Source organism: Salvelinus alpinus, chromosome 6, assembly GCF_045679555.1.
Source record: "Salvelinus alpinus chromosome 6, SLU_Salpinus.1, whole genome shotgun sequence".
Taxonomy (NCBI): domain Eukaryota; kingdom Metazoa; phylum Chordata; class Actinopteri; order Salmoniformes; family Salmonidae; genus Salvelinus; species Salvelinus alpinus.
Genome location: NC_092091.1, coordinates 43,624,102 through 43,644,230, shown reverse-complemented (window position 1 = coordinate 43,644,230; position 20,129 = coordinate 43,624,102). Strand labels below are relative to the sequence as shown.

Genomic DNA, 20,129 nt, shown 5'->3' with positions numbered 1-20,129 from the left:
CCTGTCCTGCTAAGCATTCAAAATGTAACGAGCACTTTTGGGTGACAGTGAAAATGTATGGAGTAAAAGTACATCCTTTTCTTTAGGAATGTTGTGAAGTAAAAGTTGCCAAAAATATTAAAAGTATTAAAAATATTAAAATACTTAAGTACTTTACACCACTGCCCAGTGGAGGCTCCCGAGGGGAGAACGGCTTATAATAATGGCCCCGAATAAGGCCCGGAAAGTATTTGATGCCGTTCCACTGATTCCGTTCCAGTCATTACCACAAGCCCATTCTCCCCAATTAAGGTGCCACCAACCTCCTGTGATGTCACCCATTAACCATGTTTAGGATGCTCTGGATCGACGTGTACGACAGTGTGTTCCAGTTCCCGCCAATATCCAGCAAATTCGCACAGCCATTGAAGACGTGTGAGACAACATTCCACAGGCCACAATCAACAGCCTGATCATCTCTATGCAAAGGAGATGTGACGCGCTGCATGAGGCAAATTGTGGTCACCAAATACTGTCTGATTTTCTGATCCATGCCCCTACTTATTTATTGTTGTTGTTACCAACAGATGCATATCTGTATTCCCAGTCATGGGAAATACATAGACTTGTGCCCAATGAATTCCTTTCAATTCCCTTATATTAACTGTAACTCAGTAAAATCTATGAAATTGTTGAATGTGGCATTTATATTCAGAGAGACATTCAAACCGTTCCCTCTTGCCCAGGTCTGCAGTGAGGTGTCAAGGAGAGGAGGGCAGGGTTTTCTTCTGCATAGAAAAGTCTTGGGCGGGCCATCTAGGTGTTTTTTGGGGGTTGCCTATGACCAAACAGTAAAAAATATATATAATTTTGGGGGTGGAAAAACATGTTCAGTGTAACTTAAACCAGATAAAGTATGTAGATAATGGACCTATATCTTTTTTTCTTTGATAATCTTTGAGAACTAACAATCACCAACATAAAAGCCAGACAGTCCGGGAGAATCAAAAATTTAAAAAAGAATATGCATTTAGGAGTATTTTTGTCATGGCATGGGGACCCCATAGATTTTAAGATGTTTGAGTCACTCGGATAGTATAAGCCATGGCAAAATGTGTAGAATTCCAGGAAATTTGCTTTCAAACAGCTACATTTTGTCACTGCAGCCAACAGGACCGCACCATTGGCCACACTCATCGCAATGCCCCCTCCACCTGCCCCATAGAGTATCACAGTCTGAGTCATAATACCCATAAAACCTAGAGGTCAAACAGGGAAATGTTTCCAATCGTTTTTCCACCATTCATTTTTCCCATAGGGGAATTTAGAAACACTTCAAATAAGGGTTGTGCTTTGTGTAGGCTTACCCTGACATGATGTTTTGATAACCATGTAAATCTCTCTAGGACAAGGTGACTTTTATCAATATATTCACTTAGTTTTCAGATTTGGCCTATATCCCTGTTTTTTTTTGACCTGATTAGCTAGCTATACCACCCAAATAATGTAAACCTGATCTGCTGCTATACAGACCTATTGATACAGTATTTGTACTTTGCTCTTTTGTCAGTAATACACCATTTTTATAAAAAAGTGAAACTGCTCCTTGCCTCTATAAATGAAGAAAAACCTAAGTACATTCTCCATATTACACAACCATTATATCCAAACATTCTTAAACATTTTGCCTAATGAATGTGACCCAGTCTTGCAGGGACTTGTAGTTGGGCTGGGGTCTGAACTGAGTAGTTTGTGTGGAGGCTTGGCCAGCTCTCCGTCAGTGAACTTGTCAGGGTGGAGTAGGTAGCTGGACTGGAGCTGTTCCAATAAGGTGATCAAACTGTGGAAACTATCCAGCAATTCCATGTGCATCGGCACCACCTCTTCTGGACACCCTGACTGCTGAAAGAGGGGTAGGTACTTGATATGTTTCTTTTAGAAAAAAGAAAAAAAAAGATTCGCAATGAGAATAACCTGTATAAATAAATATTAAATTCAATATTTGACTGACTCTAATTAGTGTTTTACATTCAGCTGAATCCCAAATACGAGGGCTACCTACACCAGTACACCCAGGAAGTGCTCCAATGCATCCTGGGATACATGCAGGAGGCCTCATAGACCATCAGGAAGGAACAGGAGGGTGACCAGGACGATGAAGTCAGAGGTCAAGCCAGACACTGCCACCACCGTGGGCACAAAAACAAACTGCAACAGAGAAGCAGGCCAAAACTTCAGAAATCTCACTTAACGATGATGGTCAAACAAGCAGTAAGAGGAAGAGTGACCCACAGGCAGGCCAAGAAGGCAGTATCGGCAGTCGAAAACGGGAAACCTCTCACCCAACCCAAGAGGAAGTCCTCCAGTGACATCACCGTAGCGCCAAAATTCGAAGGCGAAGAGGGGGAGAAGAAGCAGGAAGAAGAGAAGGAAAGTGACGTGGAGGGGAAAGGAGAGGTGGCCCCTAAAGAGTCAGAGGTGAAGAAGAGGCCCAAGCTGAGCTGGCTGTCCTCAGGGAAGCAGCCCAGTATCTTCTCTAAGTTCATGAGCATGAGATGGATTAGCTGCCACACAGGAGGGAAGACAGAGACAGCCGAACCTGACCAGGAGGAGACGCAGAGTAACCAACCTCAGGAGAACGGTGGGGAACACAGGAAAAACTCTCGGGAGAAGGTAACAGAGGAAGCGGAGGAGAAAGCTAAAAGTGAAAGTGAGGTCATAGTCGAGTACATGTCGTTGGAAATCCACTTCATCGACCGTGTCCTGTCTGTCAAATTTTTTTGTACCCTTGCTTTAGCCATTATGTTTTGTCTATTACTATGTTAAATCCGGACTCTCCTCTTTTCCTCTCCCCTGTCCAGAGTGCCTGGGTGTGGACCTGATGGAGCGTTTGTTCCAGGGCCTTCTGGTGTTGAGGACACGCTGTCTGGAATGTGAGTGTCACGCTGAGAGCAGAGAAGACTTCCAGGACATCAGTGTCCCAGTGCAGGCGGACGAACACCGCAGCCCAGACAATAGCTCGGAATGTGAGGGGTGTTATTATGTGTACACACACTCACACAGGGTTCTTGTTTAATACGGCAATCCTGCAGCCTAGCGACTGTACTATACACACAAGTTACACCACTCCGACAAAGTTAATTGACCCACAGTCCCACACGGTGGCATGATATCATTGACGTGACGTGCAAATGAGCGATAAAAAACCGATCGTGCAAATGTCACCATTCCATTTATTTCAGCTCATGAAAGATGGGACCAACACTTCACATGTTGAGTTTCTATTTTTGTTCAGTGTAGATGTAGTTAACTAGCTGGCCTGGCGCATCGTTGCCCATTAAAGGAAGTTCGGCAAGTATTTATTTTAACCAGGTAGCCGAGGATAACAAAAGCTAAAAGCGTGTACTATATGACAGTCAAAGACCGTTTTGGCAACATAAAAGAGGATGGTGGCATTGGCTTTTCTCTACAGTTAGGGTGAGTCAACGTTTTTTCTACTTGGCGCGCACACCCACAGCTTACTTTGATTGGACTAAATCGTTTTTGGTATCTTTTAGTTGACACTATTAGACTAAGCAGAGGTGGCGCAGTGGTCTAGGGCACTGCTTCGCAGTGCTAGCTGCGCCACCAGAGTCTCTGGGTTCACGCCCAGGCTCTGTCGCAGCCGGCCGCAACCGGGAGGTCCGTGGGGCGACGCACAATTGGCATAGCGTCGTCCGGGTTAGGGAGGGTTTGGCCGGTAGGGATATCCTTGTCTCAGTATGTAAAATGTAATAAAAATGTATGCACTCTACTGTAAGTCGCTCTGGATAAGAGCGTCTGCTAAATGACTAAAATGTAAAAAAATGTGATTAGATGGTGTTGACATGTTGAAATGGTGCTGGAATAGTGGAGGCAGCTCCTGTTTTCTTTGTAACTAGCGGTAACTCTCCGTAGTTCTAAATTAATAGTTGTTTAACGGTCCGAAAATGTCAGAAACATTACCTTGCGTGACCATGCTGTAGGTCATATAACTGTTTATTAAGTGCATTATGCTTTGTGGACAGACGGTGCTCCGGTTTTGTGATGAAACAAAGGTTTGCTTGAATTGATTCTGTTACTGTCTTCTTATTGCATCAACCTTAGGCCTATATCACAGTTGCAAGGTATATGAACTAACAGGTTATAGAGCAAACAATTCAATTATCACAACACAGATTGTAATATGGCGTTTTTTTCCTGGATTGGCTTCCCCCCGTGATTTTACCCACGCACTGCTACTGTGAACGAAGTCAATCTACTATATCCCTTTACCATTCATAAATCATACAACGTAGTTGCATGTCCATGGTATTCCACCGGGACAAGTAAACCAAATATCTTGTTTGTAATTTCCTAGGATATCCAGCCCATATCCGGACATGGCTGACAGTGACGTTAAAGTGAGAGATTCGTCAGTGATTGAGTATGTTTACATGCACACTAATAATTTGAAATGAAACATATGGCAGTAGCCAGATGATGCAAAAGTCATGTAAACACCTTACTCAGTTTATCTTAAATCGGGCGTAAGGTCAAAATTGAAGTAAGAATACGCAGATTAAAACCTGTTTTTCTGACAATCTTTCAAATTGTTAGGACATGTGAACAATTTGATCTGCTTCCACCAGCCGAGCAAGCCCCCCTCTTTAGAGCTAGTGGAGTGAGTTCGGAACAACTAAACGAGTGCTTAGTAGAAGTAGTTTTCACATACAAACGTTATGTGCAAACTCTGAATCAAATATGCTTCCCAAAAATAACACGGTCGCTGTGGTAGAACGTTTATTTCGATTGGCCATTTTCTGCATTTATCAGAGTGCCATCAGGTAGCCTGATTTCAGATTTTTGCCCACGCTACATGCCCACGGCGATATCGGTCCGCTAATACAGGACTAGTAAAGGCTCAGTGAAAAACAATGTGACTTTTTTGTAATAATCTTTTTTTTGGGGGGGGGGGGGGGGGGGGGGGGGGGTCTGCAACACCCCTACTTCCCGTGGCTATGCATGTAAACAGGATTATTAGGGGTATCATTCTTCTTGCAAAGTATGTAAACATTTTAATCAAATGTATTAATCTGACTACCCACAATAATCGCATTATTGTGTGCATGTAACCATACTCAGTGTAGCCCACCGAATCACATTGGAGTGAGCTGTTCATTTGGCTCCCTAATTTGCATACTGGTAACCTTTTTGGCTGTTAATCTGTAGATAAATTATGAAAGCATTCAATGAAGATGGTGACTCCTCACTGCAGGAACAATAGGTAGCGGAACAACATCCTAAATAACTAATAATACACTGAATTCGTATACATTTGCAGTAATTTAAATTGTAAAGTCGTGTCTTTCAACACAATACCACAACTCATTTTATCAATCTGGGAGGAAAACTTGATAAAGCATCCAATCATTTTGCTGTGTATTTTAGATGGAATCAAGTTATTATAACATACCAGAGGCCACCAAAATAGAGCTTATTTGCCAACCTTTTTTTTAAGCCCCCACAGTCCGGGAAGTCCATAGCTGGCTTTACTTAGGGAAAACATTGGTTTCATGCCTTCAAATACTGTTGGACCATCAGAAATAAGCTGCTCAGTTTTGGCCCATAATGTTTAAGTTCAGTTAGATACAGATAAAGGAGGCCATCTCGGTCTAGTTCTTGGCGAGATCATTTTTGCACGTGTAGAAAATAATAATAATTCCCACATATTTTCTACTTCTCGCTCCTGCTATAATTTGTAGATTCTCTTGTACATTTAATAAAACACCAGCATATGCAAAGTTTTTCTTTGTTTGCCCAAGAGTTTTTCAAAATTGTATTTTTCGTCTTCAAAGAACAGTACTCACCCATTTGGTCATTCAAATATTTATTTAGTAAAATATTTAAAGTAAACAAAAAAAATACATAACTATTCAATGTCAATGTTTAAAACATTTCCCTAACTAAAAACAAAATGGAGCTTAACTAAAAATTATAAAGCATTATAAATAGTGTCGGTACATATTTTGCAAGTTTTCTTTCCATCCCATTTTTGCTTAAATATTAAAACGTTCAAGTCGCAAAATGCATGGATACACAGTAATTTAAAAAAGTGCACACATGAAATATGAATACAGATTTGACATTATACGTAGTAAGATCCACTTTGTTAAACCCACTGATTGCGTAACAGGCTGCCTGCCTGTCAACAAATAAGACACTTGAATGACGTACCAAGTTCGTGGTAACACTCCTTTAGCTTTCCTTCTGCTTGCTATCGGGAACGCTGACTCCGTCTTTACACATGAATAAATTAAGGTAATGATTCTTCATTTCAATTTTTCTTCATCTTCAAAGTTCAAGCTTGCGGAGACTCATTCTGCTGAAGGAATCCCTGTGGAAAAAAAGAACACAGAATGCAAAGTCAGTGAAACATGGAGAAGCCAAGTCATACCAAATTGGCCATGCAGTAGAGACCCAGTGCAGACAGTTTTACACAGGTGATTCCAATCACAGAACACCAAACTACCTGGTGAAGCTGCCCGTTTGCTGCATTTAACAGAAGCAAAAGCAGGGAATCATATTTATGTGGAGGGGAAGGCATGACAAAACATAAGCAATATGAGTATTTCATACGTCCAAATGCACATCATTAACGCGCCAAAGAAAGAGTGGAGCCGCGAACATTAGAAGCAGTTTACATTTAAACTGTTTCTATGTCTCAAAAAACATTTGTTGCCATAGTTGCACGTGATATAACGCTACTTGTTAGCTTTTCCCCATCAGATAGCATAGGGATAAGTATGCCAGGTTAACAACACCAGCTGGACATGATTTTTCCTGTGACAAATTCTGTATCGGCCAATTAAAAACGTTGACGTGACCAACCCCTTTTTTCCCATGAGCGTCCTTAACAGAAGTCACACAGCACCATCTGCTAATCAAAGTTAGTAAAACATGCACAAAACTTAAGCTGGACAGATAGCTCACAGTCAGGCTTCTAATCCCAGGTGAGATCGTTTTTTTCCCTTTGAAATGTAGACCTACATTTATTGTGATAGTGTGTTGCGAAGGGTGCAGCCAAAACCTTGTAAATGAAGATTACAAATATATCTAATGAGGAGTTTCTCTGAGTTCCTCTCGTAGACCGACACATAGGCTTCTATTATACAGGGGTGTAGATCGACCAGATCGCACTAGAGCGATGCTTCGTCACTTCTCAGAATGGTGCTTGTTTAATAAAGTGTTATAACTTAAGGTGAATCAATGTCTCGCAAGATTACTTAATGATTCATCAGTATTCTACATAAGCCCAAAATACCGAATATATAATAGCATAGTTTCATGTAACTGTTAGACCAGAAACACCATATCATATGTAGGCTACACTTACAACATTTTATATGCATTATTATAAATCATCCACTTTTGTTACATTTTGAATCGCGCATCAACGAGTCAGTGAAAAGCCCTATGGATTTAGAGTCAACCGCTTTAGTATTGTGTGCCACTTCGAAGCGATGGTAATAACGGTACATGACCGCTAAATCGACAAGTCCATAAGGCTCTTAGTCTATTTATTCGATGTATGATACACGTACATGTTTGTAAGGACCTAATTGACCTTTTCTCCGCAAAAACTTGGGATTTTGTCATATGTGAAAACAATTGTGTGTAAAGTTAGTACTAGTAGCCTAGTCAAGGATTAATCAATGCAATATTGGCACAACATTTTGATACAAAAGTAAACCTTGAATTTGTAGGTTTAAAATATCCTTCTGGTGGCCAGAGTTGACCTATTTTAAGAAATGCCATTGATAGGCTGATGCGGAATTTATTATAGGACATAATCAGTCAGCTGGTGAGGTTAGCATAGGGCTGACGGGACCAAGTACAATGTAGTGCTCTATCACGTTCAAGTAAATCAGCTATTTTAATTGGCTGATGCACATTTTGAGACCGAGAAACAGTTTAATAGGGGTGAGCCAAGTACTCGGACAAAACGAGTACCGTAACGGATATGGAGAATTTTCCGAACACGATTATGACAAGTATTTTTTGTAATTATACGGAAAAAAGTAATTTTCAGCTGCCAGCACACATTCTCTTTCACTCAAACAAAGTGAAGGGCTGTGTGCTCCAAACAACTATTGGTTAGTTCTTCTGTCTGTAAAGAAACGGGCGGGGTATCGGTTGAGCCAGCTGCAACGATTTGGATTAGAACAAGCCGCTCTCAAGTCTCCCCTTCTCCAAACACTGCGTATGAATCAGAATCCGTAGCTAGCCATTGTTGTTCTAGTTATTTCCTGTCCACTTTGCTGATGCTATTTGGTTGTTTTGTCTGTCTACTTGGCATGGTTTAGTAAGCCTACTTTGTCTGAAGGTATATTTATTCCATTGCTGACGATGTCTGTCGTTATTTCGTGATCCAAACCCATGCTTGCTTGCTATTATTACTTATTCTCGCCCAGGCATGTTTACCGAGCAACATATCATTAGAAAATAAAATTACAAATGTAGTTTATTTGTATTATACAAATGTTGCGGCATAAGTGTCAGGAGAGATACGTTTTGATTCTCTCGAAAGTGAAACAATATACGGGGTCAAGAGAATTAGCCTACCTTCATTTAAATCTGTGTCTGCAATAAATGCAGGCACTAGTAGCCAGCCATACATTAAGCTATTTATTAGCCTATTTTGTTGATAATTGAATAGGACTAAGTAAGTAAATCATGTGCATTTTCATCTGTCGGGGTCGTTTAACAATGTGGGTGAGTGAATGAAGGACATGGTGGAGAAAATTGCAAGATTGTGTTATAATACTGTTATTGCATCAAATGTTTGTTTTATGCAACAGAATAGGGGGTTCTCTGAACACTTTCATCTGTGTGTGTTCTACTGAGGATGGGCCTCGGAGTTTTAATGCTGACAGAAGATTTACCATGTCTTTGGGTGATGAACCTAACAAGACCGCATTCCATAGCATGAGTTACCGTTTCTGTACTGGGTTACCATGGGGAGATGGCTCCAGTATTGAGTTGGTGGGGCCAGACTCTGGTTTCTACACAACAAGAACAGTCTTGACAGCGGATAGCCTTTGCTGTGAATTATTAGCATCTTTCATATGAATCTTAACCTTGTGACCCATTCCATACATCTGTTGTTTGTCATGATTATCCAGGAGGATGGACTTTGCTATAAATGCTGTGGCTTAGTCCTGCTGGTTGGGCTCTCAACGAATCACCTACGGGGGGGCTCGTTGACAAGCTCCATTACTGCAGTAATTAAATAAGAACGTTTACTTGTTTTGAAGAAATTTACAAGTCTCCCCTTTTGATTAGAATAATTCCACAACAAGAAACATAAAGATGCACTCTGAGTGATAGAGCAGTAATGTGCACTTGAGGTATAGGCTTTACCAGCATTTAAAGCGCACGTCCGGGTTTTCCGATCAAGAGTAAATCTGATTACGAGTATCAAGTGTGATAAAACGGATACGATTCCGCATACGAGTATGACGAGATCGGCACACCCCTAGTTTAAACTATTTCTATTTCTAATGTTCACAAGTATGGCCCCAGTATGTTCCTGCTTGTCAACATACACACACACACACACACACCTGTGAGAGTTGACCTGCAGCACAGGTTTATAAAGCTGGAGTATCTTTCTGCAGATGAGTGGCTGTAGCGCCTCCTTCAGACGATGGTAGTTCCTCTCCAACTCCCTCTGGTACTCCTTCTGGTCTGGACCAATCAGACTCTTGTTCTTACGGAGGGCGTCTTCACACCTGTATGGAGGAGAATAGGACAGGTGTGAGCAGAGCACTGTACTTCAATATGACCTGTTGCATACAGCACAGGGAATTGGAGTCTATAATCTCGATTTACAAACAACAGTACTTTGAATTTAATAAACTTTATTGACCTCTAGAGCGGAAACTGGTACTTTACCTCTTCGTGAAGTCTTTGAAGCAGAGGCGTAGTTTGTTGTGGTGTCTGTAGAGTTTAGGGTCACTGGGGATCTCTGAAAGGAACACCTGGGCCACTTCCAGAGGTCCCTGGTTGACGGTGGTCCCCACAGACCCCTGCAGGACCATTTGCAGCATCTTGGCATCGGAGGGGTCCTGGTGGGTGGCGAAGGCCAACTCCTGGGTCTTCTTCTGCATATCCTCTATGGCCACCTCGATGGGCATGGTGCTGATCTAACACAGGGCCAGAGAGACAGGGATTGACGATCCGATGGAGAAAGCACACGAGAGACATTTGCGTCAATATTTAAGATAAACAGAGGTACATGCCTGTTTTTCATACGAATGCGTGTCAGTAAGAACATCGCCGTAGTGGTCACTCTGAAATGGGTCGTGGATTTCATGTAACAGTAGCATGTGGTGCACGGCGTCAGGTGACGTGCCGGTGCCTCACCTCTTCTTTGTGGATGATGTTGATGCGGGTCTTGATGTAGGGGAAGGCGTGGGAGGTGGTCAGGATGGTTTTGCGCTTGAACTGATCGTGCAGATCCCCGTGCGCACGCCCGTCCAGCGTGAACGGCGTGCAGTAGACAAAGCGCCGCAGGTTGTAGTTCTTGTCGAAGTACGTGATGCGGTCCTTCATTTCATAGGTGTCAAAGTACGGCTCCACATAAGTGATCTGGACATAAGCCTGGACACAGTAAAGATACACAGTGACACCTGGTTAACATGATGTTTTACCAACATGAACCACAATACACATAAATAACCAATTAATAACCAATAGCCTTCAAATAACCTAAATTAATAATCAAATAAGTGATTTGGAATTAAATCTTTATCCACAAACCCTCTCCCCCACCGCCACACACACCTTATTTGGGTCCAGTTTGCACTTGTCCACTGGATTAGAGTCCTTAATGACTTCCACCTGGTCTTCTCCATAGCGCTCGCCATAAAACCCCTAAGAGATCAAACACACAGGACACACTCGGTGCTCCAGCTCTCTCACAGAGTAGACCGAGACCATTTCACAAACTGATCAGAGACCATTACTTAAAAACCTCTTGCCACTATAGGGGGTGCTGTTTCAACTTCGACATTTATCGTTCCCAAATTAAACTGCCTCGTACTCAATTCTTGCTCGTACAATATGCATATTATTATTACTATTGGATAGAAAACAATCTCTAGTTTCTAAAACCGTTTGAATTATGTCTGTGGGTGAAACAGAACTCATTCTGCAGCGAAATTCATGACAGGAACTGCGAAGGTCTGAAAACGAGGGTCTGTTCTAGGATCAGTTTAAAGCTCTGTATGTATCCTATGGGTCGACATGAACTGCACCCGCCTTCCCCTGGATGTCAGTAACCAATGAGAATTGGAATGGAGTTTCTACGCAGATCTCAGACCTTATAAAGCCCCAAGGAACGGAGGGAGCTCTCTTTTCGACGTTCGTCAGGACGCAAAGCAAGACCTCAGGATGGCATTTTGAAACGCTCAGTTATCGGCCTTAGATATATCCGTCTGTAATTTAATTCGATATAGGTGTTAGAAACATCATAACGAAGTTATTTTAAACCGAGTTATATCAGTTTATGCGAGTATATTGCGATTTTCGGAATTTCCTTAGTATTGCGTTTTGAACATTTGGGCATGTCTGCGCCACATAGCTATTGTTAGCTGCTAGTTCCAAAGTTGAAGAGGACGTTTTACAACCGAGCAACGATTCTTTTGGACAAAGGACAACTTGCCCAAGATTCTGATGGAAGCTCGTCCAAAAGTAAGAGCTATTTATGATGTTATTCCGTATTTATGTGGAAAAATGTAAAAGGATTTGTCCGCCATTAATTGCGGCACTAGTCTGGCTGTAACGCACACTGTATGTCTAGTAACGTTAATTTTAAAAATCTAACACAGCGGTTGCATTAATAACTAATGCATCTTTCATTTGCTGTCCAACCTGTATTTTTTTGTTAAGTTTACGATTATTTATCGATTAGATTAGGTGCCTCTCCAAGATGGCGCCGGCCAGAATGCATGAAATGTTGCTACTGGTCACATTGTATAACCACGATTTGTGCTGCTAAATATGCACATTTTCGAACAAAACCTATATGCATTGTGTAATATGATGTTACATTACTGTCATCTGATGAAGTTTATCAAGGTTAGTCAAATGATATATCTTTTGCTGGATTGTTACGATCGCTAACATTTGCTGCTGGTAAATGCGGTTGTGTTTCTGGCTATTGTGGTAAGCTAATATAATGCTATATTGTGTTTTCACTGTAAAACACTTAAAAAATCTGACATATTGGCTGGATTCACAAGATGTTGGGCTTTCATTTGCTGTACGCTGTGTATTTTTCAGAAATGTTTTATGATGAGTAATTAGGTATTTGACGTTGGTCTCTAATTATTCTGCCTGCATCGACGCTATTTCAGATTGCAGCTGCAATGTAGAACTGTGATTTATACCTGAAATATGCACATTTTTCTAACAAAACATATGCTATACAATAAATATGTTATCAGACTGTCATCTGATGAAGTTTTTTCTTGGTTAGTGGCTATTTATATCTTTATTTGGTCGAATTAGTGATGGCTACCTATGCAGGAAAAAAATGGTGAAAAAAAAAAGTTGTGTGTTTTGCTATGGTGGTTAGCTAATAGAACTACATATTGTGTCTTCCCTGTAAAACATTTAAAAAATCGGAAATGATGGCTGGATTCACAAGATGTGTATCTTTCATCTGGTGTCTTGGACTTGTGATTTAATGATATTTAGATGCTAGTATTTACTTGTGACGCTATGCTAGGCTATGCTAGTCAGCTTTTTTACTGATGGGGGTGCTCCTGGATCCGGGTTTGGGAGGAATTAGAGGTTAAAGGAAAAATCCACTGAAAAACAATATTTTGGTATTGCTTTCATTAGTCCACTGTTGATATGGTCCCATAACGTACTGTAGCAAGAGACACTTTGCATCTTGAAAGTCCAACATCTTGAAAACTTGACATGTGAAACATTTCAGGACTGTTATCAACAGTAGACTAATGGAACAAATATCAAAAGATAGTTTGAGACACACTCCTCCAAACTGCCATTTACCTCGAGTCGGTGTGAGATCTCTGCTAGCTTGGTGATGGCAGGCTCTTTGTACACAAACTCCTGCTCGTCCAAGTCCCCAAATTTAGAGCCGTAAAATCCGACTCTGAAGTAAGTACCAAACATTCTCTTCCCATCCTGTGAGACAGAAAACATGTTTTACGTGTGCAAATGTCAAATATAAGCGCATGCATGCTCTTGAACAAAAACATGCTGCTTTTACACAGAATGTCATCAGAAGTGTAAGGATAAAGCACAGTAGTAACCACGTGGATGGTGACAGTCTGATTATGTCTGAGCCAGACTATTGATACATTAGCTGAAATCCATCCAACTCAGTGAAACCATCAAGTTCAAGTCCTCATCATCAGCAAACACTTCAATTGCAACACCAAATATGAACACAGACCAACGACCTTCAGCATAATAGACACCGTTAATTAGGCTAATGTAAACGTTTGAATAAATGAACAACTTTCAGAGGCTCTATCAATGACCATGTTGACCAATGATGTGTTATTGCTGATCAGATTGGAATATGTGCACTGACCTAGAAACAGTATGTATTTCTGGGTGTTGTGTTGACGTGTGAATGGTTAGATACTACTGCACTGTTGGAGCTGGGAACACAAGCATTTCGCTACACCCGCTAAATATGTGTGTGACCAATAACATCTGATTTGATTTGAGTACACGTGTGAAAAGTCTGTCACGGTCTAAGGTCCCGATGGCCCGGTACCAAAGCCTTTAAACTGGCAGATGAATGAGGAGGGACAGAGCAAAATTAAATGAACAGGCGCTGGTCAAGCAGAGCTCTGTAGTTTTTCAGGAAGGAGTGGAGCAGCTAAGGAAACGGGTGTGTCGGTGTTGTATGTGTGTGTGTGTGTGTGTGTGTGTGTGTGTGTGTGTGTGTGTGTGTGAAGAGGGGGAGGAGGATATATACGTGGCTGTACAGAAACAGGTCAGGACTGAGCCAAACCAGATCAACTCAAGGCTGCAAGCTCCCAGTACTGCTCCTATTGGTTGCATTGAACAATTATTTGAATTGACATAGCTTTGGCATTATACATAGGTATATAGTACAGCGTGAAATACATAGCATATTTTCCTGTGATCAGTTGCTCTGCCATTTGGCTCAGTGGTTGTTTGTCAGTGGTTCATTGCATTACATTCCCCTTCAAAAAGTCACAGAAATAAAGTCATCCTCAAACTAGAAACTTACCACAACACACAATAAGTAAAGTGGGAAGGAAGGGTCGGCATGGCAACCAGGGAAATCAAAAGGAGAAAACAAGAACACATTTTAAATCAGGATTCCAGGTAATTCACTAGAGAAACTAAACAAGAACACATTTTAATCAGGATTCCAGGTAATTCACTAGAGAAACTAAACAAGAACAACACAAGAACACCACAAGAACACCACAAACCAAGGCAAACAGAAGAGACAGCAAACCACCAATACCAAAACAATTCCTTTTGACTTTAAGAACACACGACACATGCAGAGAAAGAGAGAGTGAAATAAAGGGGGGTGAAAGGAGAGAGGGAGAGAAAAGAGAGCAAAAAAAGAGAATGCAGTCATGGTGGTGATGGAGCTCCACAGTCCCTGGAAACATTCAGGGAGCTGTACTCCCAGTCCTTAAGATCCCTCAGGAGAAAACGGAGGAGTGTTCTGTCCTTGTCATGCAACACACCGGGTTAATACCAGTTAACACAACAGCAGCAGTATGAATGAAGGAACTCAGGGGTCGATTTAGTTTGTCTTTTTCCAAATAAAAAGGGAGAACATTTTATTTTGAGGTGGGTCAAATCTAACAATCCAGTCCAAAATCCTTGGACTTGCACCCTCTTGAAATTCAACGTTTCTTAACCGAATGTGGATTCAGTTGGAACTGCATATGGCAAACGCAAGTTTGCGGTTCATTTGTTTGTCAGAGCATTCTATTACAAAAGGGCTCTGGTTTGTGGGAGTGTGTATTGAGAGAACAACCTGGGGAAGTGGGTATCCTCAGCATGAATATCTGACTAAAATCGAACCCTGTGGCCGTAGATGAGATGAGTCGTGACAACAGGCGAGCGAGCAACAGACCAGATGTTGACGCCCGACCGGACCAGACAGTTTGTTGTTGATGAGAGATGGTCTGACAAGGCAGGGGTAGGTGAAGCCCTCATTCACCGAGACTTGCCATTAGTATCACACTGGGGCTCCCATGCACGGCCTGCCAAAACGGTCACGTTAAGACAACCTTCCGCAGACAGAGCAGAAGAGGAAACGAGAATGAGGAGGAGGAAGAGGGTTGCTGCCCGTAACATGGCATCAGCAGTCCCACAGTTGGTTGGACGGAGGGACAAACGGACAGCACCCAGTCTAGGTAGATGTTAATGGATGGTACAGTATAATGTAACACAGCAGCAGAGAGCAACACGACAAGCAAATAATAAATATGAAGTAGAGATAAAAAGTAAATGAACAGGCCAAGCAGGAACCATTAGGACCTACCTCCCAGCCAGTGCTCTGTGGTGACAAAGAAAATAGAATATAAACACGTTTACAGTCACGTTGGTACACTGCAGTGGCTGTCGGTCTGAGAGTGTACATATTTGGCATGCTCTTTCCTGCAATGCCTCCGACAGACAACAGGGCATTGCACTGGTGGGTCCATGCTCCTAACACACACATGGCACAGTACAGTCACAGTACGTGTTTCTCTGTCCCAGAATCACAGACATGCACGCGTAACATCCACAGACAGGCAGTCCTAAACGACCTCCACACAGAGGTGGGGCACGTAACAGTGTCTGTTGGGCACATAACAGTCCTGTCCGTCTGTTCTCTATACCTGCAGTATGTATAGGGCAAGCGATAGATAAAAGCACGTGGATTTACCTGGTGCACGATTTTGCCAAAGGCTTCCTGTAGTTTACCATGTATGGTGGCCAACTTCTTGGCGTCCCGGTTGGCCTCGTGGATGGGGATCAGGACCTTGTACACCTCGTTCACCGCCTCGTACATACCAGCCTGGGAAAAGGTATTGAAAGTATTGGTGCGCTTGATTTAGCTTGGGGCTTACACTTTCGGGACTATTCCATTGGTTCCACTATACCGGGCAAAAACGATCAAGTGCATCTTAAGTATTTGACATAAGTATTTGACCCAGGTCTGGTTATGTGAAGTACTTATTCCTATGAGTGGTTAGATCAAGCCTTGACAACGCTCCATGTGTCATAGATAGACCAGAGGCAGTCAACAGCTGGTCTATCTTAAGTGCAGTAGTTATTTCTCGGAGTCTCACCAGGGAGAAGGAGGAAGCAGCCTGATCCAGCAGCCCCACTAGGCCAGCCTCAGTGAAGTATTTCCCCGAGCAGATACCCTCCTCATCGGGAGACACCACGTCGTCAGACACTGCAGACTCCTCCAGCACGTTGGAAGAGACGTTCTGAAACGGAGAAAGACGAGTCACACATGGTCACTCATTATTTAGACACAGACATAATACTCTAATGGGTTAATCATGGTATTACATTTTCTTTACAACATGTTACTCTGTACATTCAGTTGATAAATTGAGTCACTTGTGATGGCACTGAGCTAGGACTAAACCTGCAGTATCATGTCTCTCCAGGATGATTTCCTGGTCAAAACAAAGTAGTCAAATCTACACAGTCCTAAAATAGTGTTTTCCCTTGTCCTCACCTGGAAGGTGACACAGCCGACAGGCAGGTACTTGCGGTCCTCCAGCATGCTGAGGTATTCTGCCACCAGGGCCGCGCTGTGCACCAGACACTGGGCTGCCTCCGCGTGATTGGTCCTCTCAGAGTGTTTACCCGCCATGTTCTGCATCCACGTCAGACGCAGGTCTGGAGACGTCTGGTAACCCTTAGCGATCCTGGACACAGACGCAGCAACGCCTTGAAGCAAAGCTCAATGTGTGTGTGTGTGTGTGTGTGTGTTCCATACCTGTACATGAGGTCTATGAGCATCTCTGGGTCCTCCTGATGCTCCTTCATCTTGACTGTATCAGACAGGATCATGTGCAGGTTGAACACCAGATACTGGACCTACAGTACACACAAAAGATAGAAACATGAAGCATGGGTAATAAGGTGACATCATCATCTCACGTGATTGGACAAGGTATTCCCTTTCCGGTCAGCCATTTTCTGATGACATTTTCATCGTTTTTTTGTGTGTCCGTTGTATATTGAAACACTTTTATATACTGAACAAGTAGTTCCACTGCTTTGTACTACAATAACTAAAAAGGGTTAAATGTCAGTAAGTCCGTACTAATCTATTGACATCCAGCATGTCCACTGCGGTTACCTGGTCAGGGAAGGTGGTCTCCCGGAGTTCCAGGTCTTCCTCGCCGTAGGTCAAGATGGTCTTCAGGGAACGCCGGAGGAATTCCCCGTTGAAGTGCTGAGACGTTCCCACCAGGGAGGACAGGGACATGGTCGCCTGCATCTTCACCCGAGCAAAATTCTACAAAAGGAGCAGGAACAGTCAGAGAAACGGCGAGAACATAGAACACCTACATGGAACCTGTCCTGAAAAGGAGGAACATACGTCACATGTGGAATATGTACAAGACGTGCAATCCTTCTCCTGCGTTTCATCAATAATGACCCCTAAAGGGATCAATAGTTGTATTGAAAATTGGTTAAGTAGCTGGCAGGTAGACAGTACTCTTATGTGTCCGTGTTTGCTGTGCGTTGCCCTGACGTTGTACTTACGTTGCCAATCTCAAAGTTCTGCCTCATGAGCAGGTAGAGCGAAGCGGAGGCGTGGGATCTGATGGTGCCAATACTGCTGCTACAGTTCCTCAGTAGACGCAGACACAGGTCAGCACACTGCTCTGTCTCCTTCTCGAACAGCAGCTCTGGGAACTACACACACACACACAAATGTACGTAAGTATGAAACAGGACAGATACACAGAGATAAACAGACAATACTATGCCAGTGCGCAGACGTTTTACAAATTGACTTCGCAAAATCTCTTTAAAAAGTGCAACTCCTCGATGGAAAATATCGACACGATTGTAGACAGGAAGTCAATTCGGACCTTGGAGACGAGAGCCCTCTGTGTAGCAAAGCAGTGCTGGAGGTAGAGGGCACTCTGGTTACAGGCCATGCTATGGAGCAGCACCTTCAACATTCCGCCCAGGATACTCTCCTTCGACTCTGTCACAGACACCGCCTAGGACACACAAATACTGTCATTGCAAATAAGAATTTGCTCTAAATTGATTTGCCTAGTTAAATAAAGGTTAAATAAAACAAAATTTAAAAATACATATCACAATCAATCAATATATTTGTATTATCCCCAGAGGGAAATTTGGTTTGCAAATGTGTCCATCTTTCAACCTGACTGTGGAATGTGAGGAGTCTGGTGCCTCTTAAAGGTAGACTCAGCGATATGACATAGGTGCACAGAGTAAACAGCATAGTGGGTACATTTCCACAACAACTAAGAGTGTTGACGCGCGAGGCTATACTTATCAGCAATTTTGGTGCCCTGGCTGCCACGCTGCAAGAGCGTGAAGCGAACCTGTGCACGTACACATGCGCCGATACTGCTAGTGACTGTGTGAGAGCAAAGTCTTGCATCTCGCTCATCGCCAATATCTGCAGGGCTGCTGGTGGAAATGTCATTCCTCTGTACCTGGACGATGATCTCCAGAGTGTCCAGAATGATCAGATTGGCCTCCGTTGCCAGGTTACCGTCAATAAGTGCTTCGTGCTCCAGCTCCGCTCGGGTCCTGTCACAGGAAACAGGACGTGACAGGCGGTCAGACACTCTCCAAAATGGGCGCCGGCCAGCTCCATATTCATGGGGTCCCCTTGAATGCCACAGCACTCATCATGCCTATCAGTCACATTCAAGCCTTCGCACACAGACAGGAGTTCTCCCATGTGCAATGAACTGTAAGGGGTTTGGTGTATGGAGGGGTTGAAGAGTAGGATGATAGTGGTGGGGGGTTATGACATGTTTTGTTACAGTTGATGAGTTACACACCTAACTACTAAAGGCTCCTGGGTTTGGGTTGGACTCCCTGGGCTGTGTAGTAGGATGCTGTCTCTAAACCTGCACGACACAGTACACCACAGAGTCCAGAGCACACGGTAGCTACACGCTGCATGGCATGGCTAGCACACGGAGAGGAGAGCAGGGGACCAGCGACCCAAACATACCTCCAACCCTTGGGGGGAGTTACATGCTGACCAAAACGGACGCGCGTCATTTGTTCACCCACACCAGAAGCAATCAGGACACGCAGGTTGAAATATCAAAACAATTAATTTGGGAACAGGTCAAAAAGCATTAAACATTTATGGCAATTTAGCTAGATAGCTTGCTGTTGCTAGCTCATTTGACCTGGGATATAAACATTGGGTTGTTATTTTACCTGAAATGCACAAGGTCCACTACTCTGACAATTAATCCACAGATAAAACGATAAACCAAATTAGGTTCTCATCATCTCTCCTCCTTCCTTCAGGCTTCTTTTTCCCCCCTTTGGACTTTACATGAAGGTTGGCAACCAACTTTACAATGCATTACTACAACTGACTGGAGTGCGGACCTCAGTTCATCTTTCAATCACCCACGTGGGTATACGCTCCTAAAAGCCAATGAGGAGATGGGAGAGGCTGGACTTGCATCACATTGACCGTCACACATAGAACCAATTTCTATTTTAGCGCCTGGCCACGCAGATGCTCGCGAGCAGTGTGGGTGCAATGATTGAATAACATGTATGTGTATATTTATTTCGCAATGCTCGCGCACGTGACGCGAGTGGTGTGGTCAGCATGTTAGGCAGCAGAGGTAAGACAGGAGGAAGGTTAGGGGGGCACTGGTCGGATGGAGAGCGGTAGAGGTAGAGAGGCCACACCAATAGAACATGTGATTTCTATGAAAGTGCTTATCCATTTTTTTTGTTGATTATGATTTATTGGACATTCAGTATTACAAACGGGTCTAATTGGCAAGTACACATGCTATACAATCATCTACATTTTCTACTGTGCAAATTGTCACACATGCTAAATCAACCAA

At 42.9% G+C, this 20,129-nt stretch overlaps 1 protein-coding gene and 1 pseudogene across 11 annotated transcripts in view; one reads left to right on the top strand and one right to left on the bottom strand.

The window, feature by feature from the left end:
* Nucleotides 1-202: 202 nt before the first annotated feature.
* On the top strand, nt 203-3,279 carry LOC139579693 (ubiquitin carboxyl-terminal hydrolase 1-like; annotated as a pseudogene).
* Nucleotides 3,280-5,849: 2,570 nt separating this feature from the next.
* Nucleotides 5,850-20,129, bottom strand: part of LOC139577555 (dedicator of cytokinesis protein 7-like) — a 98,160-nt gene continuing 83,880 nt past the window's right edge. For 4 of the 11 annotated variants that reach the window (XM_071404615.1, XM_071404617.1, XM_071404619.1 and 1 more), the window contains 15 exons: nt 18,732-18,828; nt 18,129-18,263; nt 17,797-17,949; nt 17,387-17,545; nt 17,021-17,121; nt 16,757-16,949; nt 16,356-16,499; nt 15,950-16,081; nt 15,563-15,577; nt 13,063-13,188; nt 10,825-10,914; nt 10,405-10,641; nt 9,934-10,184; nt 9,603-9,770; nt 5,850-6,373 (listed from right to left, as the gene is read on the bottom strand). In XM_071404615.1, the coding sequence (XP_071260716.1) occupies nt 6,331-6,373; nt 9,603-9,770; nt 9,934-10,184; nt 10,405-10,641; nt 10,825-10,914; nt 13,063-13,188; nt 15,563-15,577; nt 15,950-16,081; nt 16,356-16,499; nt 16,757-16,949; nt 17,021-17,121; nt 17,387-17,545; nt 17,797-17,949; nt 18,129-18,263; nt 18,732-18,828 (2,044 nt within the window). In that variant the 3' untranslated portion in view covers nt 5,850-6,330. Of the gene's footprint in view, nt 6,374-9,602; nt 9,771-9,933; nt 10,185-10,404; nt 10,642-10,824; nt 10,915-13,062; nt 13,198-14,281; nt 15,309-15,562; nt 15,578-15,949; nt 16,082-16,355; nt 16,500-16,756; nt 16,950-17,020; nt 17,122-17,386; nt 17,546-17,796; nt 17,950-18,128; nt 18,264-18,731; nt 18,829-19,085; nt 19,155-20,129 lie in introns of those variants that run through there. The other 7 variants (XM_071404616.1, XM_071404618.1, XM_071404624.1 and 4 more) reach the window with 5 other exon arrangements.